Here is a 21,810-nt window from a genome sequence, read left to right on the forward strand (position 1 = left end):
AGTTAGCATAGCCCTTCTAGTGTCACTTTTAAGGTCATCCAAAGCTAGTTTTCAGAAATCTACATCTTTTGTAATCATTGGCTTACAAGTTCTCAGTGTACTTTGTGAGTACCTAGGGCTGAGAAGATGAGTCTAGAAGGACTAGTGATGTCAACAATCTGAGAATACAAAATCTTAACCATACTTGACTTAGTCACCCCTTCCATACCCTAATTTCTACATGGATAATTGCACTCTGTGAAGTTCAAGTATAAGAAACTGAATTCAGAGAGTAGGATTCTTTCAGAAACTTGTGACAAGCCTTTAAAATTCACCACAGTTACAAAAACATGGTTAACCATTGCTCTGTTAATTTATGTTAATGCCTTTCTATAATGGTCTGAATTCACATGCTTTGCAAAATGAGCAATTTACCAACATAATTATGACTTCTTTACACTTACAGGAAACAATTTGCAGTTATTTTAATATACTAATGTATATACTTAGCAGCAACAAGCTAAAATACTTTAAAATGTTTTCAAGGCCACATTTTTACTTAACTCTGACTCAGTAGTGTTCTTGAGCTAAATAATACAAACCTAATGGGTTTAACAGTCCGTTGGGCATGAATTTCTTTGGGGTTTTGGCAGATAATTTGATGAGTTGGGTTTGAACTTTGATCACGCTAGGACTATGGAAAGTCTGTGAGACCCTCTGCGGGCCAGACAAGTAGATTTATCATGAGTGATATTAGCACAGGTTATTGTGAGTATATTGAGTTTGTAATATACAGGAAAATTAAAGAGCCAGCTTTGCCGATTGATATTAGCTGGAACAATGAAGTCATATTAGAGTTTCCTTTAGCCAATTAATTGACATGTAGACAATTCAGAATTAAACCTAAATAGATTTGATTCCGTTAAGTCCAAGAAAAGGTTACTATTGTTAGCAATCAGAAAGTATTTCCAAAAGAGGAAAAACAAAAAAGACAAGTATTGCCAAATATTGGGAGCTTTTAACACAAGCTAGGATAAAAAATTAAAAAAATGGTGGTTAGGAGAGCTAAGCTAAGTTATCCATTCTTTATGAGTTTCTTGATATAAAATGTACTCCCCAATGTTGAGAAACAATTCAACACCAGTCCACTTTTCGTTTTATTTCTTATCCCATTTATTTTTTATCAGATGTTCACAACCTAATTCTTCCAAAGGCTACATAGAGTAGTTTTGCCCTTGCAAAGGGGGATTTATGAGATTTCTGGTTTTTTATTTGATGCCCTTGGCATCGACATTCCTGCTTTCCCAGGACCAAAAAAAAAAAAATTACTTTAATGTTAAATTGACTGATGGCCCATTCTGACTTCCTGAGAATACTACTAATGAAAAGCTACTTAATATTAAGAAATAGAAACTATGGAATATAAAATTTATAAAAGCTTTCCACCTTTATAGGACCATATTAACCACTAAATCATTATACAATGCCAGGTTGTATCAATTGTTATATAGACTGAAATGAACAGTTAAATAAGCGGGCAAGAAAATTCATAGAGCTGGATTAAAGATGGCTTGTGCCGTTTTTTTGTTTGTTTGTTTGTTTTTACCCTGGGCGATAATGAAGTCAATTTCCAAGATGTTGTATCATTTAAGATAAAACTGAGTTATGTGACAATGATATTGCAATATTTTTCAGAAAAAAGTTTTAGTATACATAATGAAATATATACATATGCATATATTTTGAATGTTATCCTCTAAATACTTGAAAATATCCCATGAGGAAACTCATAGAAGTTAAGGATATTTAATGTGATTTTTAAAACATTAAAATAACACCAAAATAGAATTTACCATATTCTTTGTTGTTGTATTTCATTTCTGAATAAAGGAACTATTTAGATTTAGCTCCATTATTGAAATAAAATTTAAAAGCTAGTTACGGTGAAATATTTCCTTTGTAGAAAGACAAACATTTAAATCTGGGCTCTGCCATGTAACAATGTGACAGGCCTTAAAAAAGGTGCATAACTTCTTTGCAGTCACCTGTAAGATAAAAAAAAAAAAAAACAACCTACCTTATCAGCTGGTAATAAGAATTGCACAAAGGTTGGTACATAACTTCAAAAATGTTTTCCTTTCTCCTATCCACCTGGTGAAAATGAGATCCTAGATGTGGACGAAAAGGGGCCACATGCTAACCTGACTAGTGCAGGCAAGGCCTTGCAAACTCAGAGACCTAAAGTATCATAAAGGGTGGTCTGAAATTAAAACTTTTTCATTAAAAAGCAGTCTATGGGGGTAGTTGTGTCCCCGACAAAGATCAACTTTGATCTTAACTGCCTATTGTCTTTTTGCATCTATGATAACATACCTTTGGAATGTCAGGGTAACCTGTAACTTCCCCTTTCCCAGCCCCTCAGGGCACAACCAATGCGCCAGGGTGGAGACCACAAATTCCCGCATTGTTATTCTTATCACGTTAATTGTTGACTATTCACTATCCTGTACCCACCTAAGTAAAAAAAAGCATGTGTCTATCATTTTACTTTTTATCCAATCCCAGGGGTTTCCCTTCTTTGCTTTCTCCCGCCTCTGTAATCTATCACCAATGGATTTCATGTAACCCACTTACGTCTCCTCCTCTGATAGTAATTTATAAAACTAGGTGAAAAACCACCATTCTCTGGAGCATTATCTCAATATGTTGAGATTCTGCTTCCTGGCAATTGTAGACAGTTTGGCTCAAATAAACTCACAAAAATTCTTTACATGAAAGTTGTGAATATGTCAGACTAAGTTAGGTGGGGGATGTTGAGAGGGAAAATAGGAAAATAATGGGGAAAAGGAACCACATATCTGATAAGGGCTATGTCTAGAATATATAAACAACTATTACAATCCTACATAATAAATGGTAATATGTAAATTACCATCACTCCGCTACGCCCACGATTGGGCCAGCAGGAGGCGCAGGGGGCGGGACTCAGGGTGGCCGGGGTAGCTGATTGGGCCAGCAGGATGCTGAGCTTGCGGCGCCAGTGGCGCCGCGAGCTCAGCGTCTGTGCCATGGCTGCGCCGGAGGCTTTCGAAAGGCCTGGTGCACCAGCAGATAGACAGCCAGCTCCCCCGCGATCAAAAGCCAAAGCGGGGGAGCTGGCTGTCTGTCTGCTCCAGCACAAGGCCTTTCAAAAGCCTCCGCCGCACCGGAGGCTTTCGGAAGGCCTGGTGCACCAGCTGACAGCCAGCCCGCTGGTGCACCAGGTGCATGATTAAATCATGCACTGGGCCTCTAGTTCAATAATAACAAGAAAAATAACCCAATTGAAAATGGACAAAGGATCTGAGGAGACATTCTTCCAAAGAAGATATATAAATGGTCAATAAGCACATGAAAAGTTGTTGAGCATCATGAGCCATTGAGAGAGGCATATCAAAACCACTGAAATACCATTTCACACACACTAGGATAGCTATTTAGAAACAAACTGTCCTCCCCTGAAAGCCTGGTCGCCCCTAACTGCCCTCCCCTGCAGGCCTGGTCCCTCCCAACTGCCCTCCCCTGCTGGCCTGATCGCCCACAACTGCCTTCTGCTGCTGGCCATCTTGTGGTAGCCATCTTGTGTCCACATGGGGGTGGTCATCTTTCACCACATGGGGGCGGCCATCTTGTGTGTTGGAGTGATGGTCAATTTGCATATTATATCTTTATTATATAGGACTAGAGGCCTGATGCACGAAGATTCGTGCAAGAACGGGCCTTCCTTCCCCTGGCTGCTGGCACTGCCTTCGCTCCGGCCTGGAGCCATCTTTGTGCCTTCACTCCGGCCTGGAGCCGCCTTTTCGCCTTCCCACGCTGCCCAGAGGCCCGGAGCTGCTGGGGTAGTGCGGAACACCTGCGTCACCGCCATGGCGACAACGCAAGCATCCCGCCCCACCCCCAGCCGCTCAGCGCCTGCATATGCAAATTAAACCACCATCTTTGTTGGGTTAATTTGCATACTCACTCCTGATTGGCTGGTGGGTGTCACAAAGGTACGGTCGATTTGCATCCTTCTCTTTTATTAGTGTAGATATTGAAAACCATGAATTTCCATTGATACTTTAATTCCAGTCTAAATGGGTTATGGATATTTGTAAACTCTCCTCTCCCACAGTGAGAAATCTGGCTTCCATTGTTTTTAATATATTTATTCATTTCCCCAGTATGTAACCAGTTTCCCAACTTCATGGCCAACTCTTCCTATGCATGGACATCCTCTTCCCCTTCATGGGTTCTGACAGCCCTGGTGAACACACCCCTCACTCTGTGCAGACTCTAAGTCCTCATACCTCACTAACCTCCCCCCACCACTGCAAGGATGCTTTTCTCAGGTCTGTTAAAGCTCCAAATCAGCCACTGTGCCCCCTTCCCATCCTCAATGTGTGGACACCCTCTTTATGACAACTGGGCTCCAAAACCCCACAATAGACCAAAACTGCACGAATGTCCTCATCTCCTGCTTAGTCTCTGACACCCCAGGGACCGCTCTCATGCACGGGTGCTCTCCTCACCCCATTCAGCCTCTGATACCCTTGCCACCCAGCCCTCCTACAGAAGTCCTCTTGAGCATGCTTGGCCCTAAGTGGCGCCCCCAACCTTCTTCTGCCACAGTTGGCGTGGACCTTGCTGCACCCGACTAGATGGCTCTAGGGCTAGCACAGAGTATACATTAATAGCTTCCCCATTTCTTCTCAAAAGTGTCCTGCGTGAACAATGAAATACATGGTCAACTTATGTATTAGTCAGCCTGGAAAGCTCTTTTAGGAGCATTTTTTTCATATGTCCTAAGGGCAAAATTTTGTCTTTTTCTGCCACTCCTGGTTATAGAGATTACTGATAGCTCACTTAATATTGCTACCATCGGCTTTATTTGTAATAGTGAAAAATATCAGACAAACCTACATTTCTCTCAGTAGAGGATTTATGAAATATATCCTGGTTTAAATGTGTACAGTGAAATACGATGAAGTTCTTACAAAGAAATGAGATAGATCTATAATACTGACATTGAAAGATATCTAAAGTATATTGTTAAGCAGAAAAGGCAAGATACAACACACAATTTTAGCATGATCTCATTTGTATGAAAGAAACAAATTTGCCCATATGTAAATATGAAGATGAAGAGACTCTGGCATGGAAGGACATATACTGTTGTATTAAGGTAGGTTATTTTTATTTAGTTAGTTAGTTGGTGAGTTAGTTAAATATATTTTTATTGATTTCAGAGAGGAAGTAAGAGAGAGATAGAAACATCAATGATGAGAGAGAATCATTGATCAACTGCCTCATGCACACCCGCCACTGGGGATCAAGCCTGCAATCCAGGCATGTGCACTTGACAGGAATCGAACCCAGGACCCTTCTGTCTGCAGGCCGATGCTCTATCCACTGAGCCAAACCAGCCAGGGCAAGGTAGGTTGTTTTTGAATGGCTGCCATTTTGGCAACTTTTACTTTTGATTTTTATACAATTTTGTATCATTAAATTATATACAAAAAATCCTGGATTTCTTATATAATCAAGAGAAAATGATATAAATACTCTTTTTTTAAAAAGTCACTACAATTGAAAAGGACTTAATGTGGGCATCAGTATTGATTGATCTCCCCAGTAGGACGGAACCTAATCTTGGGGAATGGCATGAATGTGTGTTGGTGCTGGAGAGGTGGGAGGCAGAAGATAGGAAAAAGGAGAAAGTTGACAACTTGGTTTTCCTTGAGCTATTCTTAGGCTCTTTCATTTTTCCTTATAATAGGAGACTTGCCTGGTCAACTGGGTATCCTTACAGTAAATTTAAAACATAACTCTTAGCAAAAGGAAAATGTTGACCCTTAAGGAAAGGACTTATGTTCTAAGAAATGGTGTAGCTTTGCCTGCTCCAAGTAATATTAGTATATGAGGGACCTAGTTTTATATTTTAGTCCAAATTAATTTTACTCTTAAAAATAATTAAACAGTAATGCTCTCACTGATAAGGCCTAAATGTATTTTATAGAAATCTTTTAGAGGAAAGCACTTGAAGTGGGGACATGTCCGTTTCTGGGAAGTAGCTAGGTGCATAAAATGGGCTAAGACTGGTGATAGATCTTTTTTGCTGCCCTATTCCCTTAGCGTTTATACATTACTACTCTACATTTCAATTTAAGACTACAGTAGTTTTAAAAATTACATATACACCACACACACACACACACACACACACACACACACCTCCCATCAGCACATTTTTAATAAGTACTTCTTTAATGAGCACATTAATAAGCATGAACAGTAATCTGCTTAGGTATAATTTTTCATTGCACCATAAGTTTTTCTCTGATTATAAATATGAGTAATGTACATTTTAGAAAATCTTGAAAATACAGAAACATTATAAAGAAGAAAGAAAATCACCTGTTAATTCCACCATTCATAAGATAGCGCTGTTAACATTTTTGTATTCTGTTCAATTCATTTTTTCTGTTTTTTTTTTTAATTTGGTTGTAATGATATATTGTCTCCTTTTGCCTTTTACATAGCATAGAAATCTTATAGCATAGCATTGTCCATGTTTCTACAAAGCTCTCCATAATTCTTAATGACTGCATATGATTCTGCCATATGCTATACCATATTTTACTTAACCTTTTCTGCTTTTCCCTATTATAAATCATGCTACAATAAATATCTTCACATATAAAACTTTTTTTAAAAAATTAGGTTATTTTCTTAGAATCACTATCTAGAAGTTGGGTGAAGATGACGAACATTTTCAAGGTTCTTGCTATACACTGAGTGGCCAGATTATTATGATCTCTGAATGCATAATAATCTGGCCACTCAGTGTATTGTATCTCAAATGGGTACCAAAAGTATTCTAGACTTTTGCTGCAGATCAACCACCTATTTGCCCTGAGCTTTCCATCAGCCAGTGCAAAGGGGAAAACTGATTAGGTGCACGATTTATAGTATCTTTGATATCAAATAAATGAGGTACTCAAGAGAAGTACACTGAGTGACCAGATTATTATGCGTTCAGAGATCATAATAATCTGGCCACTCAGTGTATATTGCAAAAATGCTTATCAGAAAAGTTTCACTGCTTTACTTATCTAATAGTATTTCACATAAAATGGCAGTAACTTTAAGGGTGCAATTAACATAATAGTACAATTAAGAGAGAAAAAAAAACTCCATAATATTACTATCTTGTTTATACAGAAACGCCTTAAACAATTTATTATCATGTGAAGGAACTAATAGATAAATAACATAAGGCAATGTACAGAATGAAGTATATTACTTCATTTTTACTTGTCAACATAATGGCATTATTAATACATAGAAATACAGCTTTATTATTTCTAGTATGTTAAAAGTATAAAATCATTTAAAGAAAAAGTATATATAGATTACATATTACATATATGCTTAATACTGAAGTATTAAGCATATATGTAATAACCAACATTGTGAGATAACTCTTATCCATATCACCAGTGAAAAGAAATTATTTTTTTTTACTTTGGTTTCATAGTGGATATTTAAATAAATGGAGTTTAAAGTTAATGACTTGACAAAACAAAAATATACTTGAAATCAACCAACATGAAATAAATATACATAGGTAAATATTTTATGCAACTGTTGTTTTTTTGGACAAGTTTAATGTGAATTGAATTTTTTTGATGCATTCTTCTCCTATTTCTCTTACCTGCCTGCACTTTGCTGGATTCCCTACATTTACTGAGGTGTTAAGCAATCTCACTGAGTGTATATAATAAAATGACACTTGTAGAATAAGCTAAGGAAAATGGGCACTAATGTTTCCTATATTTTCTTTATATGTGCTACTAAAGTAAATTATTGATCATAGGTTTTACATTTTAAGTATTGATAAAGTGAAAAATTTAGTTGGGTATTTTGAAGTTTCAGTCCCACAATTTATGAAAACATAACCTAGGAAAATGCTGTTAATGTCACAGCCTTTTTTTTAAAAAAAAAATATTTTTTATTGATTTCAGAGAGGGAGGGAGAAGAGAGAGAGATAGCAACATCAACAATGAGCCCTGACCTGAGCCCTAATGGGGAATCAAACCCAGACCTCCTGGTTCATAGGTTGATGCTCAACCACTGAGCCACAGCAGCTGGGCTTTCACAGTCTCTCAGAATTCTCCAGGACAGAGTAGCTGGTGGGATAGAAAGGACAATTAGGAACTATCCAATTTGACTATAAATTTACAGACTAAAAATGTCTAAAATAATTTACTTCGTTTAAAATTATAATTTCATTTCATTAAAAATATTTTCAATATTATATTCAGAGAATGATATGAATTTATTTGATGACAGTAATTAGCATTTACGTAGCACTTATTTGCCAGGCACTAAGTACTTCATAAGCATTAACTCAGCACAGCAACCTATGAGACAGGTGCTATTAGTCTGCATTTTACAGAGAAGGAAATGAGGCAGGGAGAGGTTAAGTAACTTCACCCAGCTTACCAGCTAGTAAGTGATGTAGGTGGGATCCAAATCCAAGCTGCTTGGTTCCAGCATCTGTTTTCCTAACCACCATGCTCTCCTGTTTTATTTCAATGTTACTTCTTCTAAAGATTTTAAATTATAGACTTACTGTTATCCTGATTTTAAAAAAAATATTTTATTGATTTTTTACAGAGAGGAAGGGAGAGGGATAGAGAGTTAGAAACATTGATCAGCTGCCTCTTGCATACTCCGTACTGGGTATGTGCCCGCAACCAAGGTACATGCCCTTCCTTGACCGGAATCAAACCTGGGACCCTTGAATCCGCAGGCCGATGCTCTATCCACTGAGCCAAACCGGTTAGGGCAGTGATTTTAGAAATAAAAAACCAAAACTCAGATATGTTAGGTGAATTTCCCAAGGTACCAGAATTACAAATGTTAATTAAATCCCCTGAAAAGACTCAAAGATCAAAGGTCCATCTGTCTTTTTTAGAATACGAATTGGCATAAAGGAAGATAATTTTGTAATTCCTACGGGCTCTAAAGGTCCCTCCTTTAATTGAGTTTTGTGATAGAAATGAATTATTTGACATCCTGGAGCATCTTCTGTGCTAATTTTAATAGCTGTAGTGACACAATTCTATCTTAAATTGTATTAATTGACAAAAAGATATGGAGTTGTATGCCTGTTTTGTTGATAGGAAATCATGAAAGGGAGAGTTAATTGAAAACAGAAAGAGAAATCATAGTGTCACTCACGTTTAAGGGGAAAGATAATGGGCTTCTCATTTCCAGAATTCCTGGTGAATCCACAGAATAGTCAGCTGTTGTTTTTATCACAACAATATATTGTGCCAAGGATATTCTGCAAATGGAAAAAAGTCAAATGATCAAATCTCAAGTAATTTTTTAGCCCCTAATGACCTAAAACTTGAGGTAATAGAAATTATGTGGCAGATGCAATAGGGAGGTCAGAGATCAATATAGGTGTTTGGGATGTGGGTGTCAGAAATGTGTAGATCTGGGAATCCAAATGAGATTGGATATCAACACGGCTGGCACCTGGAAATAGAAGTTAGAATACAGGAATAAAAAACTCTGGGATATAGGAATCAAAAATAGCAGACTGTGGGTATTGAATACTAGTATTTTAAAATGTAGGAGTTGAGCTGTGGGGAGGAAGATTCATGGGCCGTAGATAAGGTATGAAAATCAAGAATGGAAGATGTAAATAGTCTGATTATAATGATAACTTATGTTGGATTAGACTTCCCACTGAAAGCAATGATAAAACAGGACAAATGTATAAATATACATATATTTAACAACTATATTATATATATAACATTTATAAATAAATACATATAACAATAATTTAACACATTAAAAACTATACACATATATACATGACAAATCTATATCTATACTAATAAAAGGGTAATATGCTAATTAGACCGGGTACACTGGATGTCTTCTGGACATCATTCCGGACGTCCTTCCTGACAAAGCCGGTGCCTGGCCCGAGGGAAGCCACCCATGGTCCCGGGTGCCTGCAGCCGGACAGAGGGAGAAAGCCTGGGTCCTGGGTGCCGGAGGAAAGCCAGTGCCAGCAGCCCGGGTCCCAGGTGCTGGAGGGAAGCTGGTGCCAGCAGCCGGGGGAAGGAAGGCCTACTCTTGCACAAATTTTTATGCATCAGGCCTCTAGTATATATATAAAAGCCTAAGCGACCGGCTGACTGTTTGACCATCCAACCAGTAACTATGACGTGCACTGACCACCAGGGAGCAGACGCTCAATGCAGGAGCAGAAACCACAAGCATGGAAACTTGGAACAGATTGATGAGTCTCAGAGGGAAGCGGGGAGGGGAGAGGGTAGGAAGAGATAAACCAAAGATCTTATATGCATACTAGAGGCCCGGTGCATGGATTCGTGCACCGGTGGGGTCCCTCAGCCGGGCCTGCGCCCTCTTGCAATCCGAGACCCTTCAGTGGATGTTGGAGAGCCAGTTTCAGCCTGATCCCCACAGGCCAGGCCAAGGGACCCCACTGGTGCACGAATCTGTGCACCAGGCCTCTAGTAAATATATATATATTTAAAATATATACTGCTTAAAGGCAGTAGAGAACCACATATAAAGGCAGGATTTGGTTGGCTTCAATCTTTGAAAGCGTGAAACAACTAAGGGCAGAATTCATATTAACCTCAGCTTCACCCACCCCCCAGAGCATTTTCCAATAGGCACAGGGGCAACAGCACTAAATAGCCAGCGGCAATCTCCGTCTGATAAGATAGTAGTTGGAGAATAAAAGCAGCTGGGGTTTGAGGGACAAAATTCTACAGAGGAAGAAGCTACAGAAATGTGAGCCCCAAATCTGTGTACAACTTCCCTTAAAATCGTCAGTCAATCCTTAAGATGCACCGGGAAAGGCTTTAAGAAACTCAGGGGGCAGCAGCACCTAAAGAGCTGAACAGAGATTCCAGCAGCTGCACAGTATTGGGGAAATGGGAGTTAGAGTTCAAGCCCCATGAGGTGGAGGCTTGGTAAGCATCCTGGGCTTTTAGCTGTAAGATCTAGTAAGGATCATGATGTAGGAATATAGGCAAAACTGAAATAAACCGGAATTTAAAAGGATAAAACCAAGCTTCAATAGGATTAAAGTGATTCACTGGTATTCTATCTGCCTACTACAATAAGAAAACCTAACCCTTTTTCCTCTTTGGAGAAATCTGGTATCATCCAGAGCATCAACAATTTCCTTCCACATTGTCTGACATTCAATAAGAAATTATGAGGCATGCTTAAAAAAATGGAACCAAGTACAAAAAATAAAAAACCAGGAGGACCTAGAGGTGATTCAGATATTGGAAATATCAAACAGGGGCTCTCAATAATATGTTTAAAATGTTCAAGAAAACTGAAGAAAGATGAAATATTTTACCAGAGCCTTGGAATCTACTTAAAGAATGGAAGGGGAGAAGTCAAATGAAAATTCTGGAACTAAAAATATTACAACTAAAAATAAGAATTCAATAGAAGGGCTGTATAAGGAGTTCAGACACTACAGAATAGATTCTAATGAGTGAGTGACAGGTTAGTAAAAAACATGCAGATTAAAGCACAATGAGAAAAAATAAAAACAACACAAAAGAGTGTAAAAGACATATGGAATATTCAAAAAGATCTAACATACATGCAACTGGAGTTCCAGAAGAAGAAAGAGAGAGAAGGGGACAAAAGCAATACTTATAGAAATACTGGCTGAGAATTTTCAAACAAACAAAAAATCAGGTTTTCTGAATCCCAAGAAGCCCTTTGTCTCCCAAGTAGGATAACACACACACACACACACACACACACACACACACACTTACTGCATCACACTCAAACTGCTGTAGACCAAAATGAAAGGAAATTGTTACGCATCCAGAGGTGGGAAAAGAAGACATAATACCTTCAGAGGGGCAGCAATCAGACTGATGGCTAACTTTTCCATAGAAACAATGACAACCAGAAATCAAGGGAAACACATTTTTAAACACCGAAAAAAAAGTAAGCCAAAATGGAATTCTATACCCAGCAAAACTATCCTGTAAAAAATGTACGTAAAATAAAGAGGTTTGCAAGTTAATAAAAGCTGAGCAAATTTGTCACTAGTCCTGAAGTATAAAAAGTCTTACAGGAGTTGTTCACACTAAAGTACAATCATCCCAACCAGAGCTGTCAAACTTTTAAGGAGAAATGAAGTGCATCATAGGAGTGAATTCGACCCACTTCTGCTCAAATAAACTCTCATTGCAACGGAATAATTTGGTTTAAAATATAAGTTTATGTTAAATGAAATATAGCCAAGAAGAGGTGAACTGTAGTTTTACAACTTAACACCATGAAGACACTGTCAGTTTAATTTTAACCAAAAGAAAGGCTAAAAAATAAAAATAAAAAAAGGAAGTTGTGCTCTGGCCATCAGGGGTCAAGGACAGCAGTTAGCATGTAGGAGTCAAAGGTTATGGCTGATGTGTCATGGGAACTGGGGGTTTAGGGGACCCTGGAACTGTGGAGAGGCGGAGGTCAGATGCCACGGGCAATAGTTGTGCTGTAGGGGTTAGGGGTCAAGAATCTGTGGGAGCTGTAAAGTCAGGGGTCGTGGCTGACAGTTGGGGTGTGGTAGTTGTGCCAAAGGACAGAGGTAGGAGGTAACAGCGGTTGAGGGAGTGCAGAGGACAGTTGAGATTCCCGCTCCCCTGGCCCCGCCCTCTTCGGCCCGCCCCGCCCCGTGGCCCCGCCCCTCACGCCAGGCCCCGCCCCTCCAGCGCCAGGAACGCGGAGGCCGCGCGGCTGAGGCGCAGAGCGAGCCAGCCAGCAAGCGGCGCAGGGACCCCGCGGGCGGCTGGGGCTTCCGCGGCGCCCGCCTCCGCTCCCTCCCCTCGGGCTCTGGGGCCGCGGGCCGGCGCCGCCTCCCGGGAAGATGGCGCTGCACTTCCAGGTCAGTGGCTCCGCGCCGCGGGTCCCGCTCGGTGCCCCGGGAGCGCGGCGGGACTCGGGGGTCTGGGGACTGAGGGCCGAGGAGGCGGCAGAGGCCGCGGGGCCGCGGACCGGCGTCCCGGTGGCCTGGGCTGTACCCCCGGCCCGAGGAGGGGGCGGCCCGAGCCCGCGGGCGGAGGGTGGAGGGCCGAGGCCAGGCTCCGAGCTCGCTCCGCGGGGACGTGCGGACGCGGAGGACCCGCGCGAGGGGCGGCTTCGGAGGCGTCCAGGCAGGTGGGAGCCCGGCCGGGCCGGACCGTCTTCCCGCCGCGTTGCCGGCCGCGGCCCCGTCGTCCGTCCGCACGCAGTTGGGACAGAGCTGGAGAGGGGCCCTGGGTCCGCCGAGGAGCGGCGCCCGCAGTTGGACTCGAACTGGCCGAGCGGGCCGGGCTGGGTCTGCGGGGAGTTGCGAAGGAGGCTCCGCAGCAGCCTCATTGGAGGAGGGACCCGGGCGGCGCGGGCGCGGGGATGCCGAGGATGCTCAGGGGGGAGGCTCGCGTGTTCGCGGCTGCGCGCGCACGTGCATCCAGGTGTGCCTTCAACAAACATTGAGAAAGCCCCCCTCCCCCCAGCCGTGTCTCAAGCTCCGTGCAAAGTTCTGGGATAAAGGATTGACACCATTTTACCATCCTGCCTTCCTCGATTTCAAGATCATTACAGTGCCGGTGGAAAATGATGTTTTAGAATTAATCCTGGGAACACTGGGCGGGGGCAGCCCACCAAGTGCGTGGCACGGAGCTGCTGTGCTTGGACAGGAGATGCTCTGAGCTTCTTTTGAGTTTCCGTTTGTCCACTTAGGTATTGAATTCCTACTCTGTGCTAAGCACTGAAGGAAGGTACAGACAGATCTAGCAAAACTTTATGATATCGACTCTCAGGGAACTTGCAGTCTCGTAGGTGTTTTGTGTTGTTGTTTTTTTAATATATTTTTATTGACTTCAGAGAGGCAAGGGAGGCGGCAGGGAGAGATAGAAACTTCAGTGCTGAGAGAGAATCATTGATCGGCTGCCTCCTGCACTCCCCACCCCCCCTCCCCGCCCCCCACCGGTGATTGAGCCTGCACCCCGGGCAAGTGCCCTGCCCAGAATTGAACCATGACCTCCTGGTTCATAGGTGATGCTCAACTCAACCACTGAGCCACCCGGGCAGGACTAGTAGGTCTTGAAAGGATTGTAAGCGTTGGCCATGTGAAGAGGAAGGGAAGGGTGTAGAGGCAAAAGGCCAGTGTGAGCCAAGGCAAAGGATGGTGGAAGAACGTGGCACACTGCAGGAAGTTCCCTCGGGCTGGAGCACAGGGTTCATTAAAAGGAGGGGAGCGGAGGAGGCTGTGGATGTGGGGAGATGACTTGGGAGGGGTAGGCAATTTCTTGATAATGGTGACAGTGTGTCTAAGTGTCACCTACTTTTTGTAGACTTCTCTGAAGTCCCTGTGGCCACACTGACGCATTCCTTCTTTCTTTCTCCAAAGGATCTTTTCTTTCCAACCAGCCACCCTCATGCCAGGTAATTGGCAGCTCCGGGGTGTTATGGATTAGGCGGTGGTGAGCCCCACACATTGCCTTTTGACTCATTGCCATTTTGAGGGTCTCAAGGTCAAAATAATGTTATTTATTATCATTTTATAAACATGCCCCCTGGGACATTTTCACAGGAAGAATCTCACCGGGAGGACTTAGGGATTGCAAATAGGTAATCAGATGTTCATCATTCAGATGTAACTCTGGAGGTTAATTAAAAACTGTGGTGGAAGTTTGGAACATTTTCAGACTTGGAAAGATGATGATGCATAACAGTAGGTCCCTCAGTCCTGGAAGACTTCTTCCTGCTTAGGTAGAATGTTTGAAATTTAGCTGCTAATGCCAGAACTGCCCATGTTGGTTTTCTAGCAATGTATTTCACAGCAGCTGTGGACAACTCAAAAGTGGAGTTGGACAAATGAAAGATCAGATGGTTTGGGGGGCCAGAAATGAGCTCCAAAACTTATCTGTTTGAATTCTTCCTGGTCTATAGGATTGTATTTTTGTCCGGTTAACTCAAGGAGCATGAATTAATAATGATAACCAGTGCCTAGCTTATATGTTCATTGTAGATTTTGAGCCCCACAACTAACTTGAGACGTGTGCATATATGTATGTATTTTATTCCTGAAGACACTGGGCCTTAAAACAACTGTGACTTACCCAAGGCTCTAGGGTTAGAGTAAACCTCATATCTCATAATCCCATGTTCTTTCATATCCATATCTTAGCCAGTCAAACATTATGCTGTTAAGGTGATGAGTAAAGAAGTAGATTTGTGTAAGGTGAGGTTAGGGCACTGCTCCACAGTCTTTTTCACATAATGACAGACATAAAAAATGGTAATGGTGTAGCTCATTGACATAAATTGCCCACAGCCAGAAAGAAGCCTGGCTGCTGAGAGGGCAGTTGAGATCAATATCAGGCATACTGATAACCCATTTAAGGTACATGCATTCTGGTTAGGAAGCTGTGAGTTAGGGTGCTCTATCCTAAAGAAAGTATGGATCTGGATTATCTGAAAGGAGATAGTCCATAAGGGGCAGAGTGAGGAAAGTTTGAGCTGGCAACAAGTAAAATGTAGGCTCAGTTCATAGAATATAGGGACCTTGATGAGAATCAAGAGGTAACATCGGGACATTTAGAGGACCTAGTTGGTCAAAAAAAATTTTTTTTCTCTCTCAGGATTGTTCCAGAACCAGGGACTGTAGTCATGCTTTTTAATACCCAGCCAGGCTATCAGATTTGTTTTAGATGTGATTGTGAACTATTATATTTGAACATGATGATGATATGATGAAACAAGGGTTTAGGAATGATTATCCTGGCAGGATAGACTTGAATTGGAGAAACTATAGACAAAAGACCAATATGGTGTTTTTAATTATCAGTAACTAGAGATTATTTACAATTTACTGTGGATCTGCTGTGTGCCAGACACCGGATTATGCTTTCTCTCTTTTTTTCTATCTTAATCTTGACAATTATTTTGGAAGGTGGATATTTCAAAATAATATTTTTAAAGTTCAAAAATGAGGATTAGAAAGGTTAAATACTTTGCTTGAGGTCACTTAGTAAGTAAGTGGCAGATTCCAAAGCTTCTATTCTTATTCCCAAAGAAGCCAATGAAGAATCCAGGGCACTGGTTGCCACAGTTAGAAAATATTGTTTTATTGCTCTCCTATCTATGAATATCAGATAGACGTGTTCAGTCTGAGTCTTTATTTTAAAAGAAATGGTAGGACTTTAGGACAAATTAGGGATGTACCTGGAATTAGCCAGGCTTCGAGGTTTGAGGGCACAGTTCTGACACCAACAGTGTGTTTGGGGGTTTCCCAGAACCACCCTCAGGTTTGATAGTTTATCAAAAGGACTCACAGAATTCACTGAATGCTATTATACTCATGGTTGCAGTTTATCACCAGCAAAATACACAATAAAACTGATTGAAAAAAGAGATGCATAGGGCAGAGTCTGGGAGAATTCCAAAAACCAAGTTTTGTCCTCAAGACTAGTACTCTCTGAGCATATACAAGGGGCATTATGCACTGAGTATTGCAAATCAGGGAGGCTCACCATTGTTTTGAGTTCTGGAGTTTTTATTGGGGCTTCATTATGTAGTCATGATTGATTCATTGCCCATGTGGTTGATCTCAATCTGTTGGGGAAACTGATACTGTATAATCCAAATTCCCCACCCTAAAACATGGGTTGGCCTTTCTGGTGTGGTCAGCCCCCATTTTAAAATATATGGTGTACCTCCTCCCCCCCCCCCCCCCATTCTGAACAAAAACACTCCTATCAGGTGTGACATATTATCTCCCAGAATCTGGGGGCAAAGGCCAGACTTTCCTTTGGGCAAGCAGGGCCAAACTCTTAATTAAACAGGAGGGACTAAGGAGAATGAAGAGCCAAAGATAACATCAAGATTGTAAATCTAGCCGAAGCCGGTTTGGCTCAGTTGATAGAGCGTCGGCCTGCGGACTGAAGGGTCCCGGGTTTGATTCCAGTCAAGGACATGTACCTTGGTTGCGGGCACATCCCCAGTGGCGGGTGTGCAGGAGGCAGCTGATTGATGTTTCTCTCTCATCGATGTTTCTACCTCTATCCCTCTCTCTTCCTCTCTGTAAAAAATCAATAAAATATATATATTTTTTAAAAAAGATTGTAAATCTAGATTCTGGTCTAGATCTCTGAAGCCACTGAAAGAAAACAAAGGGACACTTGAAGTAGAAATCTGTGGGAAACACATTCAATTCAGTTTCTGATGTTTTGGGGCTGTTTTCAGCATCTTTCTGGATTCCCAAGAGGAAGAATTTGTAGACAAATAAAAAGATGGTGAACAGATAGAGTTGATGATGGCTGAAGTAAAGGGCAGCAAGATGGCAGGATGGTGAGGAGACAACATGTCGATGGGGTTTTGTATTTGACTCAAAATTGATCATTTGTTGTGTATTTGATCTTGAGCAATATTTGATCTCTCAGCCTCAGTTTCTCTGTAAAATGGGTGTGCTAAAATATGTACTTTGCAGGAGTCTACTTTAAGGATTGGCTTAAAAAATAAAATGTGGAAATACTTTTGTAAACTAGAAAGCACTAAAACAATACTATCCAATTCATTGCACAAGGAAGCGTTACAAGAGGCTCCAGAATAAGCCTTCAGGAAAAGGTAGTAAAGGGAGGAAGAAACAAAGAGTTTGTGGGAAATGAATAACTTCAAGATAAAGGCATTTTCTATTAGTGGTAATCAAGAAGCTTAATTCCAGAAAGCAGGAAAGATATAGGGAAGTAATTGAAAAGAATTTTAAGTTGAATTGAGGTGGGATTTTCATGGTTCATCGATTTACTTATTTTTATTAGGGGACTATTTTTTTCCCCTAGAACAAAAACCTTCATTTAGCTTTTTTGAAATATAATTGACAAGTAGTAAACTACATATACTTAAACTGTGCAGATGGGTGAATTTTGACATATGTATGTACCTGTGAAACCATCTCTGAAATCAAGATTATGAACATACCCATCATCCCCCAAAAGTAATGCCTCCTTTTCTGCCTCTCCAGCCAGAAACCACCGATCAGCCTTCTGTTCCTACAGAACCATACAATACATATTCTTCTTCTTGTCTGGCTTCTTTTACTCAGCATTTACCTGTTGATAGATGTATGTGTGGGAATTACTGTATAGAAAGAAGTTACATTATTTAGGGCTAAGTGTATGTCAAGTGCAGAGGCCGGAAATAAGTCCAGAATAACTTGGAAGATCCTTATTTAGGCTGTAGGCAGGATTGTGTCATTGTCACCTAGGCTATGGAATTGGGCGCTGTCTGTTTATATTTGATGGTTACTCTGTGAGAGTTAGGTGATGTCCAGTTCTACTTGTTCTACCCATTAGTTATTTAAATGGGCTTCTAATGTTGATATTAAGCCTTGTAGAGCTTTAATAACTTAAACTTGATTTGTCAGATCAAGAAGGGAGTTATTTCTCTGAGGCATCGTCATGTTAATCATATTCTCTGACAGCTGTGTATAAAACTAAGATGCAAATTTATCAATTCACTGTGAAAAATGAAGTCTTTATAGAGAGATTCTTTGGAAAGTCAAATGCTAGTCAGAAGATTGCTTGGTCAGTCAGCAGTCACCTAACTATTTTAAATGTTTAGATAATGCTTTTCCACCAGAGTAAGGATCTTTGTGTATGTATCCTTTTCTCTGAAAAGATTGAGAAAGCCAGGCCTGTGTCCAATTGTAATAATTCCAGTGAAAGAGTAAGTTGATGTTTCCTCCCTTTGTTTCAATCTTTTGGAAGAGAAGTTCAAACCTTTCTCTTTTTATCTTGTGCTGCCTTTCCATGTCTTTCTCCTAGTTTCTGCTGTTGGCAGTCCTTGGTGTTCTGTGGCCTGTAGATATAACTCTGCAGTCTCTGCCTCCTCCTCCACATGACCTTCTCCCTGTGTCTCTGCATCTAAAATGCCCCTCTCCTTTCTCTTATGAGTCATTAGATTTAGGGCCCACCCTGAATCCAGGATGATCTCATCCCCAGATCCTTTCCTTAAGGATTTGTGAAGACCCTATTTCCAAATAAGGTTACATTCAAAGGTACTGGGGGGTTAGGACTTGGACATAGTTCAGAAGCCCCAAATCAACATATGCTTACAATTTTCTTTCTTATAGATGGAACCATAGAAGTTCTTACAATTTGAGAAAGAATGTAAATTGGTATAGTGTCTGCAACTTGCCTATAAGTCCTCCCACCCATCTCTTTAGCTTCATTTGTCATCTCCCCCTTGCTGTCCCTTTCTTTACCAGGCATACTGACCTTTTAATGCCTTAAAATGATTAAGCTCTGTTCTGGGCCCTGGAAAATGCTGTTTCTTTGCCTGGACTGCTCTCTAATCTCTTTTCATCTGGTTCACTCTTTCAGGTCAGCATAAATGTTATTACTTCAGGCAAGTCTTTTCAAACTCCTTGAATTTGGCAAGTCCCCCTCTTTCTGTATTCTTTTCCATCATAGAGCTATCCTCCTATATAATAAAACCCTAATATGCAAATCGACCAAATGGCAGAACGACCAGTCACTATGATGTGCACTGACCACCAGGGGGCAGATGCTCAATGCAGGAACTGCCCCCTGGTGGTAGTGCACTCCCACAGGGGGAGCACCGCTCAGCCAGAAGCTAGGCTCATGGCTGGTGAGCGCAGTGGCGGTGGCGGGAGCCTCTCCCAACTCCGCTGCAGGCAGGCGGTAAGGAGCGAGGGGTCCTGGACTGCAAGAGCCCCAGACTGCGAGAGGGATGTCTGACTGCTGGCTTAGGTCGTTTCCCCATGGGGAGCGGGCCTAAGCCAGCAGGCAGACATCCCCCGCAGGGTCCAGGTCTGTGAGAGGGTGCAGGCTGGGCTGAGGCTGAGGGAACCCCCCCCCGCCCCCCCCCCCCCCCCCCCGTGCATGAATATTTTGTGCACCGGGCCTCTAATATATATATAATTATATATATATACACACACACATATATATACACATATATATAAATAAATAAAAAGAAGTAATATACAAATTGTCGGGGACGCTGTAACATCACGACTGCTCAAGAGGAAGCTGCGTGCGCAGGTGGGTGGGAGGGGACTGCATGCACGATGAGGCAAGCCATGGATGGCACAGGGCCTGCCAGCCACGCGTGCTGGCAGCCCTGCCTCTGCGCGTGAGCTGCAGAGGAAACACCTTTTCTGACCACTCATTGGCTAAGCTCCCCGTATGCCACTCTTAAGTGTTCTTGGTAACTTGGGTAATAAGAATCCAAGAAGGTGATCTAGGGTTTTTCCACCTCACTCCTGGAGGAAAAAAATGAAGGTCCGCCGCTGGAGGGGCCAAGAAATATCATATCCTGCCTTAGCTGGTTTGGCTCAGGGGATAGAGCCTCAGCCTGCCGACCACAGGGTCCGGGTTCAATTCTGGTGTCAGGGCTCATGCAGGAGGCAATCAATCGAAGTGTCCCTCTCACATTGATGTTTCTCTCTGTCTTTCCCTCTCTCTTACACGCTCTCTAAAAATCAATGGAAAAATATCCTCAGGTGAGGATAAAAAAAAAGGAAGAAAGAAAGAAATGTCATATCCTATGAAAGAGACATCTTGAAAATGCCTAAAGAAAGTTGTCATTTTTTCGTGGTGAAGGGACGAGTCCATGTTGATGAAAACACCTTGGCAGCTGTGGTGGCTGGCAGTGGCAGCAGCAGCGGGGTGATGGGGGTGGTGCCTTCCCCTGATCAGCCCGGTCGCCTCCTGCAGTAGGACATCCCCTGAGGGCTCCTGGATTGGAGAGGGTACAGGTCAGGCCGAGGGACTCTTCCCCCCCCCCCCCCGCCGTGCACGGATTTCGTGCACTGGGCCTCTAGTCAATTTATAATTAGACTAGAGGCCTGGTGCATGGATTTGTGCACCGGTGGGGTCCCTTGGCCTGGCCTGCTGGGATCAGGCAAAACTGGCTCTCTGACATCCCCCAAGGGGTCCCGGATTGCGAAAGGGCAGTTCTTGGGTGACACACCCCAGAATCGGGCTCCCTTCTTTCTGGTTCCGGGTGCATCACCCAAGAACCGCAGCTGCCACGTCACCGCAGCTCAGCAGCTCCTGTATTGAGCATCTGCCCCCTGGTGGTCAGTGCGCGTCATGGCTACCGGTCGGACCGCCTGCCCCCTGGTGGTCATTGTGCGTCATAGCTACCAGTCATACAGTCAAACAGTGGGACAGTCACTTAGGCTTTTATATATATATATATAGATATATATAGATATCTTACCTAATAAAATAGTAATATGCAAATTGACCGCACCTTCGCTATGCCCACCAGCCAATCAGGGCGAGTATGCAAATTACCCAACAAAGATGGCGGTTAATTTGCATACGCTGAGGGAGGGAGGAGTGAAGACTGAAGACAACTTAGAAGGAAGAGGGAGGAAAAGCGGAAAGCAAGGTGGCTGCCAGAGGGAAAGCACTGGCGGAGCGCTGCGGGGCGGGGCGCGGCGGAGTGGGGCGTGGCGGGGCGTGGCGGGGCGGGGCGGAGCGCGGCGGGCGGCAGCGGCGCACGGGTGCAGGTGTGGTGGCCACAACGGCTGCGGCAGCGGCAGTGCACGTGGCCGAAGCGGCCGCTTGCAGGATTGAATCCTGCAAATGGGCTACTAGTATCTATCTATCTATCTATCTATCTATCTATCTATATATAGATAGATAGATAGATATAGATATATATATATATAACTTGGAGGTAGGCGATACACCTGTTTTGTTC

General features: G+C 42.4%; 1 protein-coding gene across 4 annotated transcripts in view; it reads left to right on the forward strand.

Moving 5' to 3' along the window:
• Window positions 1–12,849: 12,849 nt before the first annotated feature.
• Window positions 12,850–21,810, forward strand: part of RANBP17 (RAN binding protein 17) — a 232,729-nt gene continuing 223,768 nt past the window's right edge. For all 4 annotated transcript variants that reach the window (XM_079771004.1, XM_079771005.1, XM_079771006.1 and 1 more), the window contains exon 1: window positions 12,850–12,976. In XM_079771004.1, the coding sequence (XP_079627130.1) occupies window positions 12,959–12,976 (18 nt within the window). In that variant the 5' untranslated portion in view covers window positions 12,850–12,958. The remainder of the gene's footprint in view (window positions 12,977–21,810) is intronic.

The sequence above is a fragment of the Cnephaeus nilssonii genome (genome assembly GCF_951640355.1).
Source record: "Cnephaeus nilssonii genome assembly, chromosome: 5".
Classification (NCBI taxonomy): domain Eukaryota; kingdom Metazoa; phylum Chordata; class Mammalia; order Chiroptera; family Vespertilionidae; genus Cnephaeus; species Cnephaeus nilssonii.